The following is a 22,023-nucleotide window of genomic DNA, read 5'->3' as shown; positions in this document are numbered from 1 at the left end:
CACAACAAACCCAAAAGAAGAAAAATCATACACACATAATACCACCTCCAGCAACAACAACAAAAATAAAAATAAAAACAAGAAGGTAACAATCATCTGTCTTTAACATCTCTCAACATCAATGGACTCAATTCCTCAATTAAAAAAAAGTGCAGCTAAGAGACTGGATATTTAGCCAGGATCCAGCATACACATCTGCATACACATCTCAGTGACAAGGACAGATACTACCACAGAGTAAAAGGCTGAAAACGTTTTCCAAGCAACAAGTCCCAAGAAACAAGCTGTAGTTGCCATTCTAATATCCAATAAAATGGACTTTCAACCAAAAGTTATTAAATGAGATGGGGAAGGATATTTCATATTCATCAAAAGAAAAATCCATCAAGAGGAAGTCTCAATTCTCAACATTTGTGGACCAAATGCAAGGGCATCCACATTCGTAAAAGAAACTTTGTGAAGCTCAAAACACACATTGAACCTCAGGCAATAATAGTGGGAGCCAACAACATCCCATTCTCACCAATGGACAGGTCATTAAAAGAGAAACTAAACAGAGAAACACTGAAACTAAAAGAAGTTATGAACCAAATGGACTTAATAAATGTCTATAGAACATTTTACCCCATAACAAGAGCATATACCTTCTTCTCAGCACCTCATGGAACACTCTCCAAAGTTGACCAGACATACAATCAGACATAAAACACGTCTCCACAGATACAAGAAGATTGGAATAACCCCATGCATTCTATCAGGCTACCTCAGTTAAGGCTGGAATTCAAAAACAACAAAAACGACGCAAAGCCCATTATCTCATGGAAACTGAGCAACTCTCTGTTCAATGATAAACTTGGTCAGGGAAGAAAGAAAGAAAGAAATCAAAGAATTTATAGAGTTTAATGACAATGAAGACACAGCATACTCTAACTTGTGGAACACAATGAAGGCAGTGATAAGAGGAGATTCAACAGCACTAAGTGCCTTCATAAAGAAATCGGTGAGATCCCATACAAGCAACTTAACTTCACTCCTGAAAACTCTAGAACAGAACGAAACAAATGCAAACAAGAGGAATAGAAGGCAGGAAATAGTCAAACTCCGGGCTGAAATCAGTTAGAAACAAAGAGATTTATACAAAGAATGATTCTCTCTTTTTTTTTTTTTTTTTTTGAGAAAATCAACAAGATAGACAAACCCCTAGCCAAACTTACTAAACGGCATATGAGTAGTATCCAAATTAACAAAATCAGAAATGAAAAGGCAGACAACAGAACCTGAGGACATTCAAAATGTCATCAGAACCTACTATAAAAGTCTATACAAAAATGGGAAATCTAGAAGAAATGGAAGATTCTCTAGACAGATAACCATGTACGAAAGTTAAATCAAGATCAGGTAAACTATTTCAACAGCCCATAACTCCTAAGGAAATAGAAATACTCATCAAAAACCTCCCATTCAAAATAAGTCCAGGGCCAGTTTTAGTATAGAATTCTACAAGATTCAAAGAAGTGCTAATCCTACTCAAACTGTTCCACAAAATGGAAACAGCAGGAACGCTACCTAATTAATTCTATGAAGTCACAGTTACTCTGATACCTAGACCACACTAAGACTCAACAAAGAAAGAGAACTTCAGACCAATCTCGCTTATGAATATAGATGCAAAATTACTCAATAAAAGTCTCACAAGCCAAATCCAAGAACACATCAAAACCATCATTCACCATGATTAAGTAGTTTTCATCCCACGGATACAGGGATGGTTCAATATACAAAACTCCAACAACGTAATAATCTATATAAACAAACTCAAAGAAAAAAAAGACACGATCATCAACACCCCTTCATGTTAAAAGTCCTGAAGAGGTCAGTAATTCATGGCACATAACTAAACATAATAAAAGCAATATATAGCCAACATCAAATTAAGTGGAGAGAAACTAGAAGCAATCCCACTAAAATCTGGGACAAGATAAGGTTGCCCACTTTGTCCCCATCTCTTCAATACAGTACTCAAAGTCCTAGCTAGAGTAATTAGACAACAAACAGACATCAAGGGGACAAAAATTGTAAAGGAAGAAGTCAAAGTATCACTATTTGCAGATGATACGATAGAATATAAGGGACCCCCAAAATTTTGCCAGAGAACTACTAGAGCTGATAAATATCTTCAGCAAAGTGGCAGGACAAAAAGTTATCTGAAACAAATCAGTAGCCTTCCTTTATATAAATGATACACAGGCTGAAAAAGAAATTAGAAAAGGAACAACACCCTTCACAATAGCCACAAATACTACAAAATATCTTAGTGTAATCCTTACCACGCAAGTGAAAGATCTGTGCAACAAGACCTTCAAATCCCTCAAAACAGAAATCAGAAAACACCTAAGAAGATGGAAAGATCTCCCATGCTCATGGATTGGCAGAATCGTGAAAATGGCCATCCTACCAAAGGCAATCTACAGATTCATAGCAATGCCTGTCAAAATTCCAACACAATTCTTTACAGACATGGAAAGAGCAATTCTCAACTTCATCTGGAATAACAAAAACTCAGGATAGCCAAAACAATTTTCCACAATAAAAGGACTTCTGGGGGAATCATCATTCCTGACCTCAAGCTATATTACCAAGCAATAGTGATAAAAACTGCATGGTATTGGTACAGAGACAGGCAGGTTAATCGATGGAATATAATTGAAGACCTAGAAATAAACCCACACACTTATGGATAAAATATACAAAGAACTCAAATAGTTAACCTCCAAAAAACCAAATAACCAAATTAAAAATGGGGTACAGAGCTAAACAAAGAATTCTCAACTGAGGACTCTCAAATGGCTAAGAAGCACTTAAAGAAATGTCCAAAGTTCTTAGTGATCAAAGAAATGCAAAATCAAAATGAGCCTGAGATTCCACCAGTCCGAATGGCTAAGATCAAACACTCCAGTGACAGCACATGCTGGCGAGGATGTGGAGAAAGAGGACCATTTCTCCATTGCTGGTGGGATTGCAAGCTGGTACAAAGTCTCTGGAAGTCAATCGGTGGTTCCTCCAAAAACTGGAAATAGCTCTACCTGAGGACCCAGCTATACTACTACTGGGCATACACTGAAAAGATGCCCCACCATACCACAAGGACATACGTTCTACCATGTTCATAGCAGCCTTATTTGTAATAACCAGAAACTAGAAACAACCCAGATGTCCCTCAATCGAAGAATGGATACAGAGAATGTGGTTCATTTACACAATAGGATATTACACAGCTAATCAAAATGAGAGCATCATGAATTTTGCAGGCAAATGATTGGAACTAGAAAACATCATCCTGAGTGAGGTAACTCAGATCCAAAACAACATGCATGGTATGTACTCAGTGATAAGTGGACATTAACCAAAAACTACAGAACACCTAGGATATAACCTACAGACCTTAACAAGTGTAATAAGCAGAAAGGTCCAAGTGAGAAGGGACTGACCTGGATTTGAGCAGGGAACGGAAGGGGAAAAGGGAAACAGGATCAGATATGGGGGCACAGGAGAGAAACCCAGAGGGCCAAGAGAATGAAACAGAAACAAGCAGCCTTATTTTTGTGGGGCGATAGGTGGGGTGACCCTCTAGAAAGTGCCAGAGACCTAAGAGTAAGGACTCTCAGGATTCAGTGGGGGTGACCTTAGCCAAAATGCTCAACACTGGGGAAAGGGAGCTCAAAGAGACCACCTCCAGTAGATAGACAGGGCCTCAAGTGGAGGGACTGGATTACTAACTCTTAGTCAAAATTCCTGACCCACAATTGTTCCTGCCTAAAAAGAACTGCAGGGACAAAAATGGAGAATCAACTGACAGGTGCAACTTGGGATCAACCTCAGGGTGGGTTTGGGGGGGGGGGGGTGGGGAACAGGCCTGCCACTATTACTGATGCTATGATGTGCTTACAGACAGAAGCCTGCCATGGCTGTCCTCTGAGAGGCCCTACCAGCAGCTGACTGAGTATCACAGATACTTAAACCCAACCAGTAGGCTGAAGTCAGGGACCCCTATGGTTGAATTTGGGGAAGGATTGAAGAAGCTGAAGTGGAAGACCAGCTGTCTCAACTAACCCAGACACCAGGGAGCTCCCAGAGACTGAGTCACCAATCAGGAACATACACAGGTCGGTCCAAAGCAGCTGGCACATATATAACAGAGGTCTGCCTGGTCTGGCCTCCATGGGAGAAGATGTGCTTAAATCTCAAGAGACTTGAAGTCTGTGCAGGGGAAGCATCCTCTCAAAGGCAAGCGGAGGAGGAATGGAATGAGGAACTGTAGGAGGGGGACCGAAAGAGGGGGCAATGACTGGAATAAAATAATTTATTTTTAAAAAATCATTCTCTTTCCCTAGTTTCTTTCTAAAATTAATTCTATCTTAACTTGATGAGATAAATTATGGAAAATATGAGAAATAAATAGGAAAAATCTAAGAATACTTACCTCAGGTCCTGTGATGTGCATTAGACCAGACATAGCAGAGGCAATAGCATCATAGCCTGCTCTGTGAGACATGGGCCCTGTCTGGCCATATCCTGCAACAACAAGAACAAGCATCAGTGCCACATGGGGTTTGACAGTGTGCTAAAACCATTCACCTCCAAACACCGCAGCACTGTTCCCATCATATCTGTGCTACCCTTGATGGAAGCTGTTAAGAATTAACTACATATTATGGAATGCAAAAGCCGTCTGAGTTGCTGGCCTCAGTCTGGAGTTTCATCTAGCCTTTAAAATAGTTTGAAATGATTTTATTTAGTTGACAACAATTTTAAAAAAAATAAAAAGAATAGCACATAAGACGTAATTTCTGGATTTTCCTTAAAGGTGAGAAAATAAGACAGGCATGGTAGTGTGCCCCTTTAATCCCAATATGTGGGAGGCAAAGGCAGGTGGATCTGAGTTCAAGGCCAGCATGGTCTACACAGTGAGTTCCAGAACAGCCAGGGCTACACAAAGGAGGGGTCAGAAATATATTCAATGTTAGCCTATATACTCCCACGGCAGCAAACCAAGTTGAGTAACGGCTCAACCCCTTTACATGGGATTCACTCTCTCTCCTTAGGCCTCAACCAGTATCACTTCTTCAACTTACTCCAAGCCCTCATTAGACACTACCTACTCTTCTGTTTGACAGTACAAAAGTGAAGCAAAATGTATTTACTCAGATTAGGCTTGTGTATTTTTCAACTAATCAAAAAGGTTTTAAGTGATGAATTTTAAAGCTGGATATATCTTAGGAATGGTGGTGCAGTGTGTACCTGCAATCCTAGCACTCAGGAGGCTGAGGAAGGAGGACCCAGAGATTGGAGCTAGCCTGAACTACATTGCTAGACCCTGTCTTAAAAACAAATAAACAAAAAACCTCTTAATGGAAATTTTTAAAAAAGAAGAACAACTTACTGACAGGTGGGAATAAAGTGGTCACTTTGTTTGGGGGGAAAACCAATAGCCATATATAAAACACTTTCATAAATTGTAAAAGCCAAAAGTGATGGATGACTTAAAGGAAATGTTGTTTTCCAGATATAGCAGGGTTGGTGAGTATGTGAATTTACAGAGACTACAATAGCATGCACAAGACCTGCACAAGTTCAAACCAGACAAAAGCCTAATGTGTAAAAGGAAAAATGGACACAAAGTCCCACACCAACCCCAAGAGCATACATGTGTTCTTTAGTGTGTATGCATGCACGTGTGTGTGTGTGTGTGTGTGTGTGTGTGTGTGTGTAATTTTTGTTTTGGTTTGTATTTGTTTGATTACTTTTAAGAGAGAGTGAATGTTAAGTTGAGTCAGTAGAGAATAGGATGATCTTGGAACGATTGGTGGAGGAGAAAGAATGTGACCAAAATATATTGTATGAAACATTTAAAACAAATAAAATAAAATAAAATACAGATTAGCAGTACCACACATGGCAAATTAAAAAATAAAAAAATAAAAATAAAACACTTTCATGACCTACCTAACAGTGTCATTTTAGGTGCTACCTTTTTTTTTTCTTTTCTGACTTTTTTGTTAACAAAAAGCAAGTAAATATGAAGAATCTTTTCTTCTCCTTTTTTCTGTCTTAGTGCTTATTGTTTGATCCTAAAGTTTCTATCAGCTGTGGGATTCCAACTTCAAATCCCATTTATTACCCAGATAATGAAGACATGAAGAGCTTTGCTGACCTATCTATTGAAATATTGTGCTTTATAAGTATGTAGAAAAGGGCTCCTGGGGGACTTGCTTCACCAGAAATGGGGAGCACCTCATTTCAGTCCCTCCTTCCCTCCAGTCCACTGATTGGACTTCTCTTAATGGCCATTTATAGAAAGCAGCCTGTAACACATTTTCCTTTCCCATTCTGTGATTTGTGTTAATAGTGTTTATCCTCAAAGTGTAGTATGCTGGTTTATTGATTAGTTGTCCCCTCCATGCTGAAATGTGACCTGTAAAGGTATTTTCACTCGGATTGACTATGTTATCCTCAGACTCTAGTATAATGTTTGATGACATGTTGTGGAAGAATAAATAATTATTACTCAAATGATAATCATTTTTATCATGATCAATCTATAAACTGAACAAAGAAGCAAAAATGTGTTTTCTTTATATGGCCTAATCAACAATTAATCTACCCAGACATGTTTGCTACCAAAATGGTCTCTATTAGAAATAAAACTCTCGGAAATGGACAATTTCCTAGACAGATACCAGGTATCGAAGTTAAATCAGGAACAGATAAACCAGTTAAACAACCCCATAACTCCTAAGGAAATAGAAGCAGTCATTAAAGGTCTCCCAACCAAAAACAGCCCAGGTCCAGACGGGTTTAGTGCAGAATTCTATCAAACCTTCATAGAAGACCTCATACCAATATTATCCAAACTATTCCACAAAATTGAAACAGATGGAGCCCTACCGAATTCCTTCTACGAAGCCACAATTACTCTTATACCTAAACCACACAAAGACACAACAAAGAAAGAGAACTTCAGACCAATTTCCCTTATGAATATCGACGCAAAAATACTCAATAAAATTCTGGCAAACCGAATTCAAGAGCACATCAAAACAATCATCCACCATGATCAAGTAGGCTTCATCCCAGGCATGCAGGGATGGTTTAATATACGGAAAACCATCAACGTGATCCATTATATAAACAAACTGAAAGAACAGAACCACATGATCATTTCATTAGATGCTGAGAAAGCATTTGACAAAATTCAACACCCCTTCATGATAAAAGTCCTGGAAAGAATAGGAATTCAAGGCCCATACCTAAACATAGTAAAAGCCATATACAGCAAACCAGTTGCTAACATTAAACTAAATGGAGAGAAACTTGAAGCAATCCCACTAAAATCAGGGACTAGACAAAGCTGCCCACTCTCTCCCTACTTATTCAATATAGTTCTTGAAGTTCTAGCCAGAGCAATCAGACAACAAAATGAGATCAAGGGGATACAGATCGGAAAAGAAGAGGTCAAAATATCACTATTTGCAGATGACATGATAGTATATTTAAGTGATCCCAAAAGTTCCACCAGAGAACTACTAAAGCTGATAAACAACTTCAGCAAAGTGGCTGGGTATAAAATTAACTCAAATAAATCAGTTGCCTTCCTCTATACAAAAGAGAAACAAGCCGAGAGAGAAATTAGGGAAACGACACCCTTCATAATAGACCCAAATAATATAAAGTACCTCGGTGTGACTTTAACCAAGCAAGTAAAAGATCTGTACAATAAGAACTTCAAGACACTGAGGAAAGAAATTGAAGAAGACCTCAGAAGATGGAAAGATCTCCCATGCTCATGGATTGGCAGGATTAATATAGTAAAAATGGCCATTTTACCAAAAGCAATCTACAGATTCAATGCAATCCCCATCAAAATACCAATCCAATTCTTCAAAAAGTTAGACAGAACAATTTGCAAATTCATCCGGAATAACAAAAAACCCAGGATAGCTAAAGCTATCCTCAACAATAAAAGGACTTCAGGGGGAATCACTATCCCTGAACTCAAGCAGTATTACAGAGCAATAGTGATAAAAACTGCATGGTATTGGTATTGGACAGACAGATAGACCAATGGAATAGAATTGAAGACCCAGAAATGAACCCACACACCTATGGTCACTTGATTTTTGACAAAGGAGCCAAAACCATCCAATGGAAAAAAGATAGCATTTTCAGCAAATGGTGCTGGTTCAACTGGAGGGCAACATGTAGAAGAATGCAGGTCGATCCATGCTTATCACCCTGTACAAAGCTTAAGTCCAAGTGGATCAAGGACCTCCACATCAAACCAGACACACTCAAACTAATAGAAGAAAAACTAGGGAAGCATCTGGAACACATAGGCACTGGAAAAAATTTCCTGAACAAAACACCAATGGCTTATGCTCTAAGATCAAGAATCGACAAATGGGATCTCATAAAACTGCAAAGCTTCTGTAAGGCAAAGGACACTGTGGTTAGGACAAACGGCAACCAACAGATTGGGAAAAGATCTTTACCAATCCTACAACAGATAGAGGCCTTATATCCAAAATATACAAAGAACTCAAGAAGTTAGACCGCAGGGAGACAAATAACCCTATTAAAAATGGGGTTCAGAGCTAAACAAAGAATTCACAGCTGAGGAATGCCGAATGGCTGAGAAACACCTAAAGAAATGTTCAACATCTTTAGTCATAAGGGAAATGCAAATCAAAACAACCCTGAGATTTCACCTCACACCAGTGAGAATGGCTAAGATCAAAAACTCAGGTGACAGCAGATGCTGGCGAGGATGTGGAGAAAGAGGAACACTCCTCCATTGTTGGTGGGATTGCAGACTGGTAAAACCATTCTGGAAATCAGTCTGGAGGTTCCTCAGAAAATTGGACATTGAACTGCCTGAGGATCCAGCTATACCTCTCTTGGGCATATACCCAAAAGATGCCTCAACATATAAAAGAGACACGTGCTCCACTATGTTCATCGCAGCCTTATTTATAATAGCCAGAAAATGGAAAGAACCCAGATGCCCTTCAACAGAGGAATGGATACAGAAAATGTGGTACATCTACACAATGGAATATTACTCAGCTATCAAAAACAACGAGTTTATGAAATTCGTAGGCAAATGGTTGGAACTGGAAAATATCATCCTGAGTGAGCTAACCCAATCACAGAAAGACATACATGGTATGCACTCATTGATAAGTGGCTATTAGCCCAAATGCTTGAATTACCCTAGATCCCTAGAACAAACGAAACTCAAGACGGATGATCAAAATGTGAATGCTTCACTCCTTCTTTAAATGAGGAAAAAGAATACCCTTGGCAGGGAAGGGAGAGGCAAAGATTAAAACAGAGACTGAAGGAACACCCATTCAGAGCCTGCCCCACATGTGGCCCATACATATACAGCCACCCAATTAGACAAGATGGATGAAGCAAAGAAGTGCAGACCGACAGGAGCTGGATGTAGATCGCTCCTGAGAGACACAGCCAGAATACAGCAAATACAGAGGCGAATGCCAGCAGCAAACCACTGAACTGAGAATAGGTCCCCTGTTGAAGGAATCAGAGAAAGGACTGGAAGAGCTTGAAGGGGCTCGAGACCCCAAAAGTACAACAATGCCAAGCAACCAGAGCTTCCAGGGACTAAGCCACTACCTAAAGACTATACATGGACTGACCCTGGACTCTGACCCCATATGTAGCAATGAATATCCTAGTAAGAGCACCAGTGGAAGGGGAAGCCCTGGGTCCTGCTAAGACTGAACCTCCAGTGAACTAGTCAATGGGGGGAGGGCAGCAATGGGGGGAGGGTTGGGAGGGGAACACCCATAAGGAAGGGGAGAGGGGAGGGGGATGTTTGCCCGGATACCAGGAAAGGGAATAACATTCGAAATGTATATAAGAAATACTCAAGTTAATAAAAAAAAAAGAAATAAAACTCTCATATGAATAAAAATATAAAAATTTTCACATGAAACATGAAGTAATATTAAAATATTATTAAAATAATTAAAGACTTAAAGACATTTTTTCTCTTTGCTTGCTTGTTTCTCTGGGTCTTGAGATAAGAACTTCCTCTATAGCCCCACCTCGAACTCTGAGCCTTCCAGAGCACTCCCAACTGCTAGGATTACAAGTGTGTGTGCTCCAAAAGGCTTGGCTGATATCCCTTATCAGTGATGACAGAGAATGTGCCAGATGTCTCCCTGTGTTTTATTATTCAAACTTTGAAACTAAAAGAGAGCAAATTTGTAATAATCCTGTCATCTAATTTCAATTATCATTTATTTATAGACAATCTTTCCAGTGTGTTATCTTACAGTTACTACTGCTATCTTCCAAGTACTACTGCTATTACTACTAATATTATGAAAACATATAAAGCAATTTAAAAGAAAAGCTTGAATACCCCAGTTCAGATAAAAAGTTGTTTTCAAAGAAAAGTTGTTTTCCCTTAATTTAAAAAACAAAGCTTATAATTTCTAAACAACTACTCTTTAAACTTTTTTTAAAAGATAAAAAGGGACTATGAAGAGATCATAAGAATAAAAGAAGTAAAGTTAGAAGTCACCATGCAGGAATCTGGAAAGTTCCTCCAAGCTTTAGCAAATGGATATCAGTGGAGCTAGTCTGTATCGGTAAGTGGTACACTAGAACTGTCTTACAGTCTTCACTGCAATGTTTTCCAAGCCACAGGTAATTCCCAGCATGGAACTGTATCCTGAAGCAGAGCTAAGCTACTGGCACACAGAAGGAACACTCTGCTTGGTAAACCACCTTAAGCTCAACAGGAGTCACAAGAAGGATAGGGTTTCCATGAGCTCAGTATGTGCATCTAGCCAGGAGCCCACAAAGTGAGACAAACTAAGGCCTCTCACCATCAGCATGGCTCTAAATGGACTCTTCCAAATAAGCTTGCAGGGAGATGTGCTCAGGAGAAAATCAGTTACTAATAAAAGCACATCGTGACGGTTGCCTTGTGATATAAATTCTTTTTGTTTGGCTCATGACATGAGTGAAGCACAAATACCCTGAACTTTCAATTGCAACTTCCAAGCATTTCTAAGTAAAGAAATATGTAAATGCTCTCACCGAAGACAGTAGCCACAATGAAAAAGAGAGTAAACTTCAGAGCTGGAAAAAACCCGTATTCAAATTATGATTCTGCCAACTATTAAATCTTCAACAGTTCATTTAATTCCTGTGATCCTCAAAGACGATACTAACATTTATCTCACATTTACTTCAAAACTCAACTTGACTGCACAGCAAAAGCAAAGTGAATTTTATATTGAGCACTAAATATACATGGATCAATAAATACATACTAGTCAGCACACCAAGAATACATTAGCTTATATTCTTCCATATAATATTTATAATATCATAAGAAAAGGTATGTTGAGGTATGGCTAAGTATTGAGAGTAGAAATCTCAAGTTATCTAGGGCTGAGGAGATGGCTCAGTGGTTAAGAGCACTGAACTGTTCTTCCTGAGGTCCTGAGTTCAATTCCCAGCAACTACATGGTGGCTCACAACCATCTGTAATGAGATCTGATGCCCTGTACTGTGTGTCTGAAGACAGCTACAGTGTACTTATATATAATAAATAAGTAAATATTTTTTTAAAAAATATTTTGTTTAACATCCATTAAAAATGGAAAACTTTTTATAGCTGGAACATAAGACATTAGACAGAAGAATGTAGTAATAATATTATATAGTAAAGCTGGGTATGGTGGTGCACATCTTTAATACCAGCATTTGGGAGACAAAGAGGTAAGCCAATCTCTGTAAGTTTGAGGATATCCCGATCTACAAGTGAGTTCCTGAACAGCTAAAGCTACATAGTGAGACCCTGTGTCAAAAAATATTAACATGCATGTGTGTGTACATGTGTTTATAAGGAAAAAATATTCTGTCTTCTCACTTAATACTTAACTATTTAAATGCTATTAATAATACCAACAGTTTTGAGAACTGTATTAACAATTAGATTTATCTGTTAGTAATGTAAAAACTAGAATTATCTGTTGAAAAATTCAATAGCTATCTGAATCTGAAAATGAAATACAAATGGTTGGGGTTGTTTGTTTCATTTTTATCTTTACCATTTCAAAAACTTATGATCCAAAGTTAACAAACAAACAAACAAAAACTATCAGTTCTTTCTGTTGAAAATTGGAGTAAACGAAATTTAAAGAGGGTGTAGAAAAGCAGATGAAAGCAGATGGACACTGTTCTCTCTCTCTCTCTCTCTCTCTCTCTCTCTCTCTCTCTCTCTCTCTCTCTCTCTCTCTCTCTCTCTCTCTCTCTCTCTCCTCTCTTCTCCCCCCCCTTACTCTTTCTCACTCTCTTTCCCCCTCCTTCCCTCCCTTTCTCTCTCTCTCCCCTGCCTTTTCACTTACTTTCTCTGTGAGGGACAAGCTCGCCATCTTGTGGCTTCTATAAACACTGACTACACAGCAAAACTTGCAGTTGAGACACTAAGAGTATGCTCCTGGGTTCCTTTACTTTTCCTCTGAATAGTGCTTGCCATGTCTTCCTTTCCCCTTCACCAGCAATCTTAAAAACCAGCAGTAACAGGCACTCATTCTCTCTGTAACTCTGTGACGCCTTACAGTATTCAATACTCTACCAATCCTTATCATTTGAGGAAACACAAATCCCTTTGACGAACTGAGAGGTTCCGCACACACCCCGGAAGAATGGAACTGAATGGATGCTGCTCATAGAACCCATTTCCGTACTGTGTTGGGTCAGACTCAGCACCTTAGTGGCACCCAATGCTTAGATACACCTGCTCCAGACCCAGAGAGCCTCAGTTCTCAGGACAGCTCTCCTGACAGAAATCAGCCTAAAGGAAGCTTGAGGGTTCTAAGCAACCAAAAGCTTCAGGATGGGGCTTTAGCCTGATGATAATAAAAGGAAAGAGAACAAAAGAAGGCATGGGAAGTATTATAGCAGCGCTGAGAGTTTACTCAAATCTGTGTTCTTAAATCCAATGATGTTTGCTGTACCTCTGTTTTCATAGGCAGCTCCATCCAAAAGCCCAAAATCCTACCAGCTGTTGATGCCCTAAACAGAAATGATATCCCAGTTCAGTCAACTCACACACCATTAACCAACACTGTTTCCTTTCCTATAGTCACTATCTCATTAATAGAAAACACATCTCAGCATATGCACAATCAAAACCCTAAGTTACCCTAAACTCTTGTCTTTCACTTTGTGTTCATGTCCAACTGATCAATAATTCCTGGTTGATTATTTGATCTGCCAGGTATCTTCCACATCTATCTAAGCTCTTATGCTCTTTATTACTGACCTCAGTTTACTCTTCATGTGATACAAAGAACTTCCAAAAATCTGATCAAGATTTTTTTCATACTAAAATTCTTAAAATAATAATATTTCTTGACATGACACATTGCACTCTTTATGATGGAGTTCTTTCTGTTGAAATTGATAAAATCACTCACCACTCCATATATCTTTTGCCACACCCCAAAACAATTTACATTCAGTATAGTTCTTCTCTAAACATGGACGGCTCTTTAGTTCCTCTGGCCCTCTATTGCTGCTACTTCACACATATTCCCATCTTCACTATCTGCAATCTGACTCCCTCCAGGACACAGACACTGGCAGGCACTTAAGAACAATGAAGAAAGACATTTCAAAGATGACTACGCCTGTGCCAGTAGTGAATATATATATATATATATATATATATATATATGCTTGATTGTGTATATGATATGTATATTCAACATAACATATATATGTGTTGATACAATTAGATAGCTAACACTAATATTCTAAAAGCTGCAGAAATTCTAACAATAGACCATTACCTGGAAGAACCAAAGGTAATAAAATATTTTGAGATGTTCTAGTCTTAGAACCCACGCCTGCTATGGTGGTATGCATTTGTAATCCCAGCATTCCTCCCGTGATGTGGGAGGCAGAGAGAGGGGGCAGAGAGCAGGCAGAAAGCTCATAGGTCAGCTAGTCTGGAATAGGCTGTACACAGAAAACATAAGAGAAACTAAATAGGTAAGAGACCAGAACTGACTCTCCAAAATTGCCCTCTGTCCTCCACAAGCTTGTCATAATATGTAGTCCTAAACACCTCTCCACATACACACACACACACACACACTTTTGAAATTAAAATTAAAATATGAATAAAGACTTGGTATTTTTACGTCTTATTTAACTCAATTGTTTGTTTTCTTCTCAATGAAAATGTCCAAGAATAGAGAATACAAGTATTCCTGCTATCTGATTGAAACAAATTAAGTGTATTAAATTTTGTGGGTTCATAATGAATTTTTAATCACCTATAACCACTGGTATATAGTAGGGAATAAATTCATATTGTGAAGATTCATAAGGGAAAAATTTTACATCTACCTAACCTTCAATAAGTAAACGATACCCAGAATAACCAAGTAGTTAAAGATGTAACTTATGTTTGCGTGTGTGTGTGTGTATGTGTATGTGTGTGTATGTATGTGATGTGTGTGTATGTGTGTGTGCATGTGTGTGTGCATGTGTGTGTGTGTGTGTGTGTGTTATAAATACATCTGGAGGCCAGAGATGAAGACAGATGCCTTACTAAATCACTTAAACCGTATTTAACAAAACACAGGTTCTCTAGCTGTACATGGAACTCACTGATCGGCTAGGATCGGTGTTTTCAGAGCACCAGGGATCCATCTAGCTCTCTGCACCCTGATCACCCAGCATTGGAGTTGCCAACACAAGCTGCCTTGCCAAGAGCTTTAGGTGAGCTCTGACAATTCAAATTTAGGTTTTCGTTTTTGCATGGCAAGCATTTTGCCAACTTATACATCTCCCCAGCATCCAGAAAGCTTTTTTTTATAAAATTTTACCAACCATGAAGAAAACCCAAAGCCATGCAATTCCTACTAAATTAATAGATGTGGGCAAACATTATTGATAATAAAACATAACTTCCAACTTTACAAAAAGATCTTATGTGATACCGAGGAAAACAATCATAATTTCCTATTAAATATTCTTAAGGAAAGGAAAACTCTAATAAAAACTCAAATAATCTTACAGATTTGTCTATGTACTGTTAAAAATTGAGACACCACAGAAACACAATTTCCATAACAGGACAAAAGAAAAAATTATGGAAATCATAACGAAAATGAAAGATTCGAGAGGCACTGTGAGGTAAAGAAGGAATTGCGGCCTGCTTTTGGATTTCAAATTTGAGGCACAGAAATTTGAATGGCACTCGCATGCTTAATTACATTAATTACTATTTTTATTCAAGTGTAATAATGGTCTGCATATTTAGGCTTTAAATGTGTGTGAATGTGTGTGTGTGAGAGAGAGAGACAGAGACAGAGACAGAGAGACAGAGATAGAACTGGCATTCATGCTTGCCACAGTCTCTGTGGAAACCCGATGTCTTGGCTCTCTCCTGCCACCATGTGGATCCCGGGGATAGAACTCAGGTAGTCAAGCTGAGCCACTCTGCCAGCTTTATTGAGGATTTAACAAGGTCATTTCCCATTCAATATATTCTGAGATAATTAAAAAGGAAGTTATGTGAGTTCTAAACTTTACTTGTACACATTCTTTGGAAGATCCATCATAAGCAGGATTATGAATAAAGCATGGTAAGTTATAATTTATTAAACTGGGTACTGAAAATTTGTTACACTATACTGCTTATCATGTTTTCAGAGTAATATTTAAAACAATAAAATAATAAATTCTAAAATGCTATGCTAATTCCATTTTGAATATATAAAAATACATCAAAAAACAAAACGAAAGAACACCAAGTAATATTATTTATGAAAAGACTTTAGGCCAAAGTTCTCAGCATACAGATAAGAAAGTGGCTTTCAGAGACAGGAAGTAGCACTAAGGTCAGAGGCCTTCAGCAGAAAACTGAGCAGAAGTCACTCTCTATTCTTAGGCACTTTCTGCTTTACATGGATTGATTCAAAAGTGAACTCGGGAGATAGCTTTCTAAAGTCTTTTTTCCTGGTGTTTGCTCTTCGCTTTGTGAGTACTTCCTTTGTCATGACTCTTTCTTGAAACATGAAGAGCCAAAAGGACCAGAATTTCACAATCTTGTGGCTTTTTTGCTCAACTTTCTTATGAACATGTGGAAAGCCTCCTGTTTGAAACTTTTCCCTCAGTCATAATTTACTTTAATGTTTTTTTTTTCTTTCTACAGTCATATCCATATGTTTCTTTCTCTTTTCCTCCCTCCTGTCACAAACACTAAAACAAATTCCAATGAAACAAAACTACAAGCCAATTTAAGAGTTCTAAATTCAAGGACTTCATAGGTCAAATAACAGAGACAAGTTAGAGTTATAAAAACAGCATGGCCAAACCAAAAACCAGCCTAACGAGAAACCCACCCCATGGACAATCTCCAACGCCTGACATTATAAACGATGTTCTGTTATGCTTGAAGAACAGAGCCTGGCATAACTGTCCTCTGAGGGGTTATACCCAGCAGTAGACAGAAAGAGAAGCAGATACCCAGAGCCAAACACGAGATGGAGATCAGGGACACCTAAGGAAGACCTGGGAGAAGGACTGATGGGAACTCCACAGGAAGACTAACAGTGTCAACAAACCTGGACCCTGGGAGCTGTCCGAATCTGAGTCACCAACCAAAGAACATATATGGGCTGGAACAAGGCCCACAGGCACATATGTAGCAGACAGGAAGCTCAGTCTTCACGGCTGACCTCTCTGATCTCAGTGGGAGAAGAAGCACCTAATCTGGTAGAGACTTGACATACCAGGGAGGGACGAGGGTCTTGTCTTCTCAGACACTGGGGGGTGGGGCTATAAAGGGTCTTAGTGAGGGAGGGATCGGGAGGGGGGCAGTGATTGGGACATAAACAAATAAATAAATATTTGAAAATATTATGGCCACAGACTGAGCATGGAAACCCCAACGGAGGTGTTAGGGGAAGACTGAAGGAGACGAAGGGATTTGCAACCCCTTGAAAAGAACAACAATATCAACCAACCAGATGCCCCAGGGCTCCCAGGGACTAAACCACCATCCAAAGAGTTCACATGGACGGACCCATGACTCCAGATGCATATACAGCAGAGGTTTGCCTTATCTGGCATCAGTTGGAGGAGAGGCCCATGGTCCAGGGGAAACTTGGTGCCCCAACCTATGGGAATGCTAAGGAAGTGAGGCTGGAATGGGTAGGTAAGTGGAGGGATCACCCTCATAGAAGCAGGGGGAAGGAGATGGTATAGGGGGTTCGTGGAGGGAAACCCAGGAAAGGGGATAACATTTTAAATGTAAATAAATAAAATGACCAATAAAAATATAGTATGGCCAAAGTATTTAAAGGAAGTATACTCATGCTTCATATATCATCTCATTTATGCTTCACAGCAACTAAAAGGAATAAGTTTTATTGCCCCATTTTAATTACTATGAGAAAAATGGTGCTGTGAATAGCCAAGTATTCACACCCAAAGTCATACCACCACTTACCATGATCCTATAAGCAGCTATTAAACTGTTGACAATCATTGACTATGAATAATATTTTACAAAGTATTTCCATGAGCACCAACAATTTATAAACTATTTGGAACAAAACTTTGCTTAGGAATGCCAACAATTTAGACCTAGTTTAAGACTAAAAGTGTGATTAGTGTGCTTTGCTCTCCCAACAACGTATGAAATTAGATCACCAATTTCTATCAGAAGCAGCAGCAAAACTGATTCGTTAATTGCAAAGAACTTAAAACATGGAAAACATCATGCTAACAGATATACGCTCCCAATTCAAACAAAGAGATGAACTGAATGATATAACAAAAGCATCCTGCCTTTATCACAGAATCACCATCGTTTTAAACTATATCTAATTGGTAATGCTAAAAGTACTGTTTATTTTACAGTTGTTTTATGCACATGTATTTTCCAACAATATATAATCATACTAGGTAGACAGTAGAAATTTACTGCTTATCAACTAACTGTGCATATTTTGTGCTTTATGCTATTCCTTTCATGGCTGTGATATTCTTCACATAAAGTTTCAAAAGCTGCTTTGATGCAATTTATGGGAGTCAGGATGATTGGGTATCTAGAAAATTATCTTAACTGTGGTATGCAATATATTTTTATGAAAAGAAAAACAAAAAGTCATTAAAACACTCATCATCTAAATGGAGTCTGTCACTACTAAGTTCTGATGCCTGGCCAGTGCATCTATTGTTACAAGCACAGATTGTTTTAAATCCCAAAATACTTATTCAACAATGGAGGAAAAGGCTATTAGAAACCATAGTGATATAATGAAAAGAAATAAAATTTGACCTCCAACTATGGATTTTTATATATTTCAATGTTTAAAAACTATGAGTAGTTAGTTTCATATTGTAAGCTTTATTATTTTCTAAAAGAACTCATCTTATAGTTTGATAGATATACCATAAAAATGACTAAAAACAAACCAACAAAAAATCGAGGCCAGTTAGCATTGTTATACATTTTTATCTTCAAGAGAAAAATCAAATCTTAAATGACAGAAATGTAAAACAAGCTTTGAATAGAAAAGAAAATTTTGAAAACCCAGCCAGACTCCCACATAAACTAACTCCTATAGCTGGATTCCCACACTCCAAATAACAGCACTACGTCAGCCTTTGAAAGGACATTCTAGGCAATGAACACAAAAAAAGTATTCAGTACAGACCTCTTTACAAAGCAAGACTAAACATCATCTCAAATTAAGTCCAGATAAACGGATAATATAAATGAATAACAACTTAATAAGAATCACCTTTACCCTCGTTCCATTGTCAAGAGGAAAATTCTCAATTAAGGGTAAATATACATCTTTATTTAATAAATAAGTAAAAAACAAAAAGAACAAAAGTTAAGAAAGCAGCACATAGAGAAAAATCCTTGAAGCCATGGTTGAGAGCAATTAAAACTTTTTCACAGTGCAAACTTAAATAAACATGGCTGCTAAATATTCTCAGTGACATTAAATCTCAGGGCTGAGAAATAACATAAAACTAAGGGACAACGATGGCATGTAACAGTCCTGGTAAAACTCATTATGTAAAGACTAGCTGATCTGAGGGTTAAAAGCTTGTAGTTACATATAAACACGTCGAGTTTGGGAATCTTAGTTTCTCCACTCAATAAAACCAAGGATCATTGGGAAAACTGTCCAGGAGCATTAGCAGGGTGGCAAACCTAGAAATAATGTACAGAAAAAATGTTAAAGTGTTCAATGAATAAAGATAGGGGGAAAGTATACAAGAGCCATCTTTAAGACATTCATATCGGGGGAAGGAATGAAGAGGCAGCTCAGCGTTTAAGAGTACTTATTACTCTTCGAGATGACCCAGGTTCAAGTCCCAGAATCCACATGGCAGATCACAACTAGCTTTAACTAAAGCGTTGGGTATCTGACACTTTCATCTGACCTCCAAAGGCATGAGACTTGCATGTAGTACATATGCAGACTGAACACCCACATACATAAAATAATTTAAGAGAGAGGGAGAGAGTGTCCAGTAGCCAAACCTGTAGATATGAGAAAATAACAGCTACAGAATATAACCTATTGACTAAATGTGATTTTAAGAGTCCATATTTTTATACATTTTTCATAATTGAAAAAAAGTCTCTTCCTAGTAGCAAGAAGTCAGCTGATAAAAACGATAACATGATAAACATAGTAGTAAACATTTCTTTAATCCTAGTACTTGGGAGGTAGAGGCAAGTGGATGTCTGTAAGCTTAAGGTCAGCCTGCTCATAGATAGATAGATAGATAGATAGATAGATAGATAGATAGATAGATAGATAGATAGATAGATAGATAGATTAGTTAGTTTTAGTTTTAACTGTCAACTTGAGATAGATGTAGAACGCTATAGTTCGTTTTAACTTGAGACAGCCCAGAGTCATCTGACATAGGAACCTTGATTAAGAGATGTCCCAGATCAAATTGGTCTATGAGTATATCTGCAGGAGATTCTCTCCTTGGTTGTTAATTGATGTGAGAGGGCCTGGCACCCTGAAAGCAGCACCATCCCTGGGCAGGTAGACCCAGCTGAAATGTTAAGGAAGCATGAGCCTCCAAGTGAGCCAACAAGCAGTGTTCCTCCATGGCTTCTGCCTTGGCTTTCCTCACTGATGCACTGTGACCTGGAACTGTAAGTCAAACAAACCCTTTCTGCCCCTATGTTGTTTTCAGGCCGAGTGTTTTCTCACAACAGAAAGCAAACTAGCGGGGTGGGAAGGATAATAAAAAAATACCTGCATATCCAAATGTGGAGTTTAAAAACAACTCTGTAAGCAATGCTAACAGGCATCTAAAATGCCCTTAATTTATTTCTCTGAGGAAAACGAAGAGGACAAAGAGGAAGGAAGGTGATAGTGGCACAAAAGAGAAAGACCTGCCATTTCCTAAACATGCTTCTCCATGCTAAGCACTTCACATACATTAATTCATTTAATCCATACAAGTCTAGAGCTTTCAGAGGAGAAATTTACAGCTTGGAAAAGTTGTATAACTTCCTCAAGGTTACATTAAGAACAAAGCCATTGTGTTTTGTTATTATTATTTGATTTTTGTTGTTTGTTTGAGGGAGTTGTTTGTATTATATGCCACTAAATGTATTATAAGCAAGCACTCTACCATGAGCCACATCACCAACTATTGGTCCCACTTTAACCTGAGAACGTGAATTTTATCTCATAAGACTGAAGAGAGACTGTATTAAAACAGTACAGAAGGCAAAGCAGCTCAGAAGGCAAAGGGCTTGATACACACCTTGAGTCCCAGGATTCACAAGATGGAAGGTGGGAACCAAGTCCTGCAAGTTGTTCTCTGGTCTCTACAATCATGATGTGGCACTAGCATACCCAAAACTACATGATACATACATACATACATACATACATACATACATACATACATACATACATACATACAAAGTGGAAACTTCTGGTTTCTTTGGAAAGTCGGTTGTGTCAAATGATGTTTTGCGGGGGCACACAGGTGAAATGATGTTTTGCTACAGCAGACACATGAAAGGACCTGTGATGAAGAAGTATAAATATGACCCCAAAGACAGTGGAGGAGTAGCATGGGTTTGCTTTGGTCAATCTCACTATTTTCGCTAATGACACTCAGGTATTGCTTTGCCTTACAATGTGCTGCTGAGCTCTGCTTGTGGTGACTCCAGAGAGAAACTCACCAAAGAAGTTCTTGTGAGGTTCCTATGGCTTCTTGCCTCCAGGTGGTTTGTGAACCTTGTGGTTTCTTCAGGACTGAACTAGAGCTGCTGGTTCATGAATGGTGTCTACCTGCCAAGAGGATTGGGCTGCAACTGTTGATTCATATTAGGTGTTTGCTACAGGACTGAACTGCTGATATGCTGACAACAAAGTTTGGACTTGCCCCCAAAGAACTACCTCTAAACAGGTCTATTTCCCCCATGTTCTAATAGCAGTTCTTTTCCACTACCTCTAGTAGGTTGTCTGGTAGAGGAGAAGTTGGACATTTATTAAAACAGGCTGCAAAAATTTGTGCCAACATACATACATACATACATACATACATACATACATACATACATACATACTTACATACTTACATACATACATACAAGCATGATTTTTAAAATATAATAAGGTAATATTAGGCCTCTCAACATTTCCAAACTTTATAGCAACAACAGAAGTATCATTTGATGAGAATCTAAGAATAAAGCTATGAAGAGAGTAGAACATGACCAAACTTGCTCCTAAAGTCTAGTTCCTAAAGAAAACTTCAGGAAGAAAATGAACATTCAACATGGGAACCAGGAGAGAGTTGTTTCATTTCTAGTAAATTAGCCACATAATTTTATTCCACTAATGCAGATTTAACAACTACCAAGAAAATCAGTGGCACTTTGGAAAAACCATTAGT

At 38.3% G+C, this 22,023-nt stretch overlaps 1 protein-coding gene across 13 annotated transcripts in view; it reads right to left on the bottom strand.

Annotated features, from left to right (window-relative positions):
* Sugct (succinylCoA:glutarate-CoA transferase) overlaps window positions 1-22,023 on the bottom strand; it is an 866,857-nt gene that overhangs the window by 710,111 nt on the left and 134,723 nt on the right. For all 13 annotated transcript variants that reach the window (XM_087591067.1, XM_087591069.1, XM_087591070.1 and 10 more), the window contains 1 exon segment: window positions 4,481-4,572. In XM_087591067.1, coding sequence (XP_087447193.1) covers window positions 4,481-4,572 — 92 coding nt within the window.

Source organism: Rattus norvegicus, chromosome 17, assembly GCF_021556685.1.
Source record: "Rattus norvegicus strain SHRSP/BbbUtx chromosome 17, alternate assembly SHRSP_T2T, whole genome shotgun sequence".
NCBI classification, from domain to species: Eukaryota; Metazoa; Chordata; class Mammalia; order Rodentia; family Muridae; genus Rattus; species Rattus norvegicus.
Note: the sequence above shows the minus strand (reverse complement) of the source record. Positions and strands in the feature narration are given on the sequence as shown.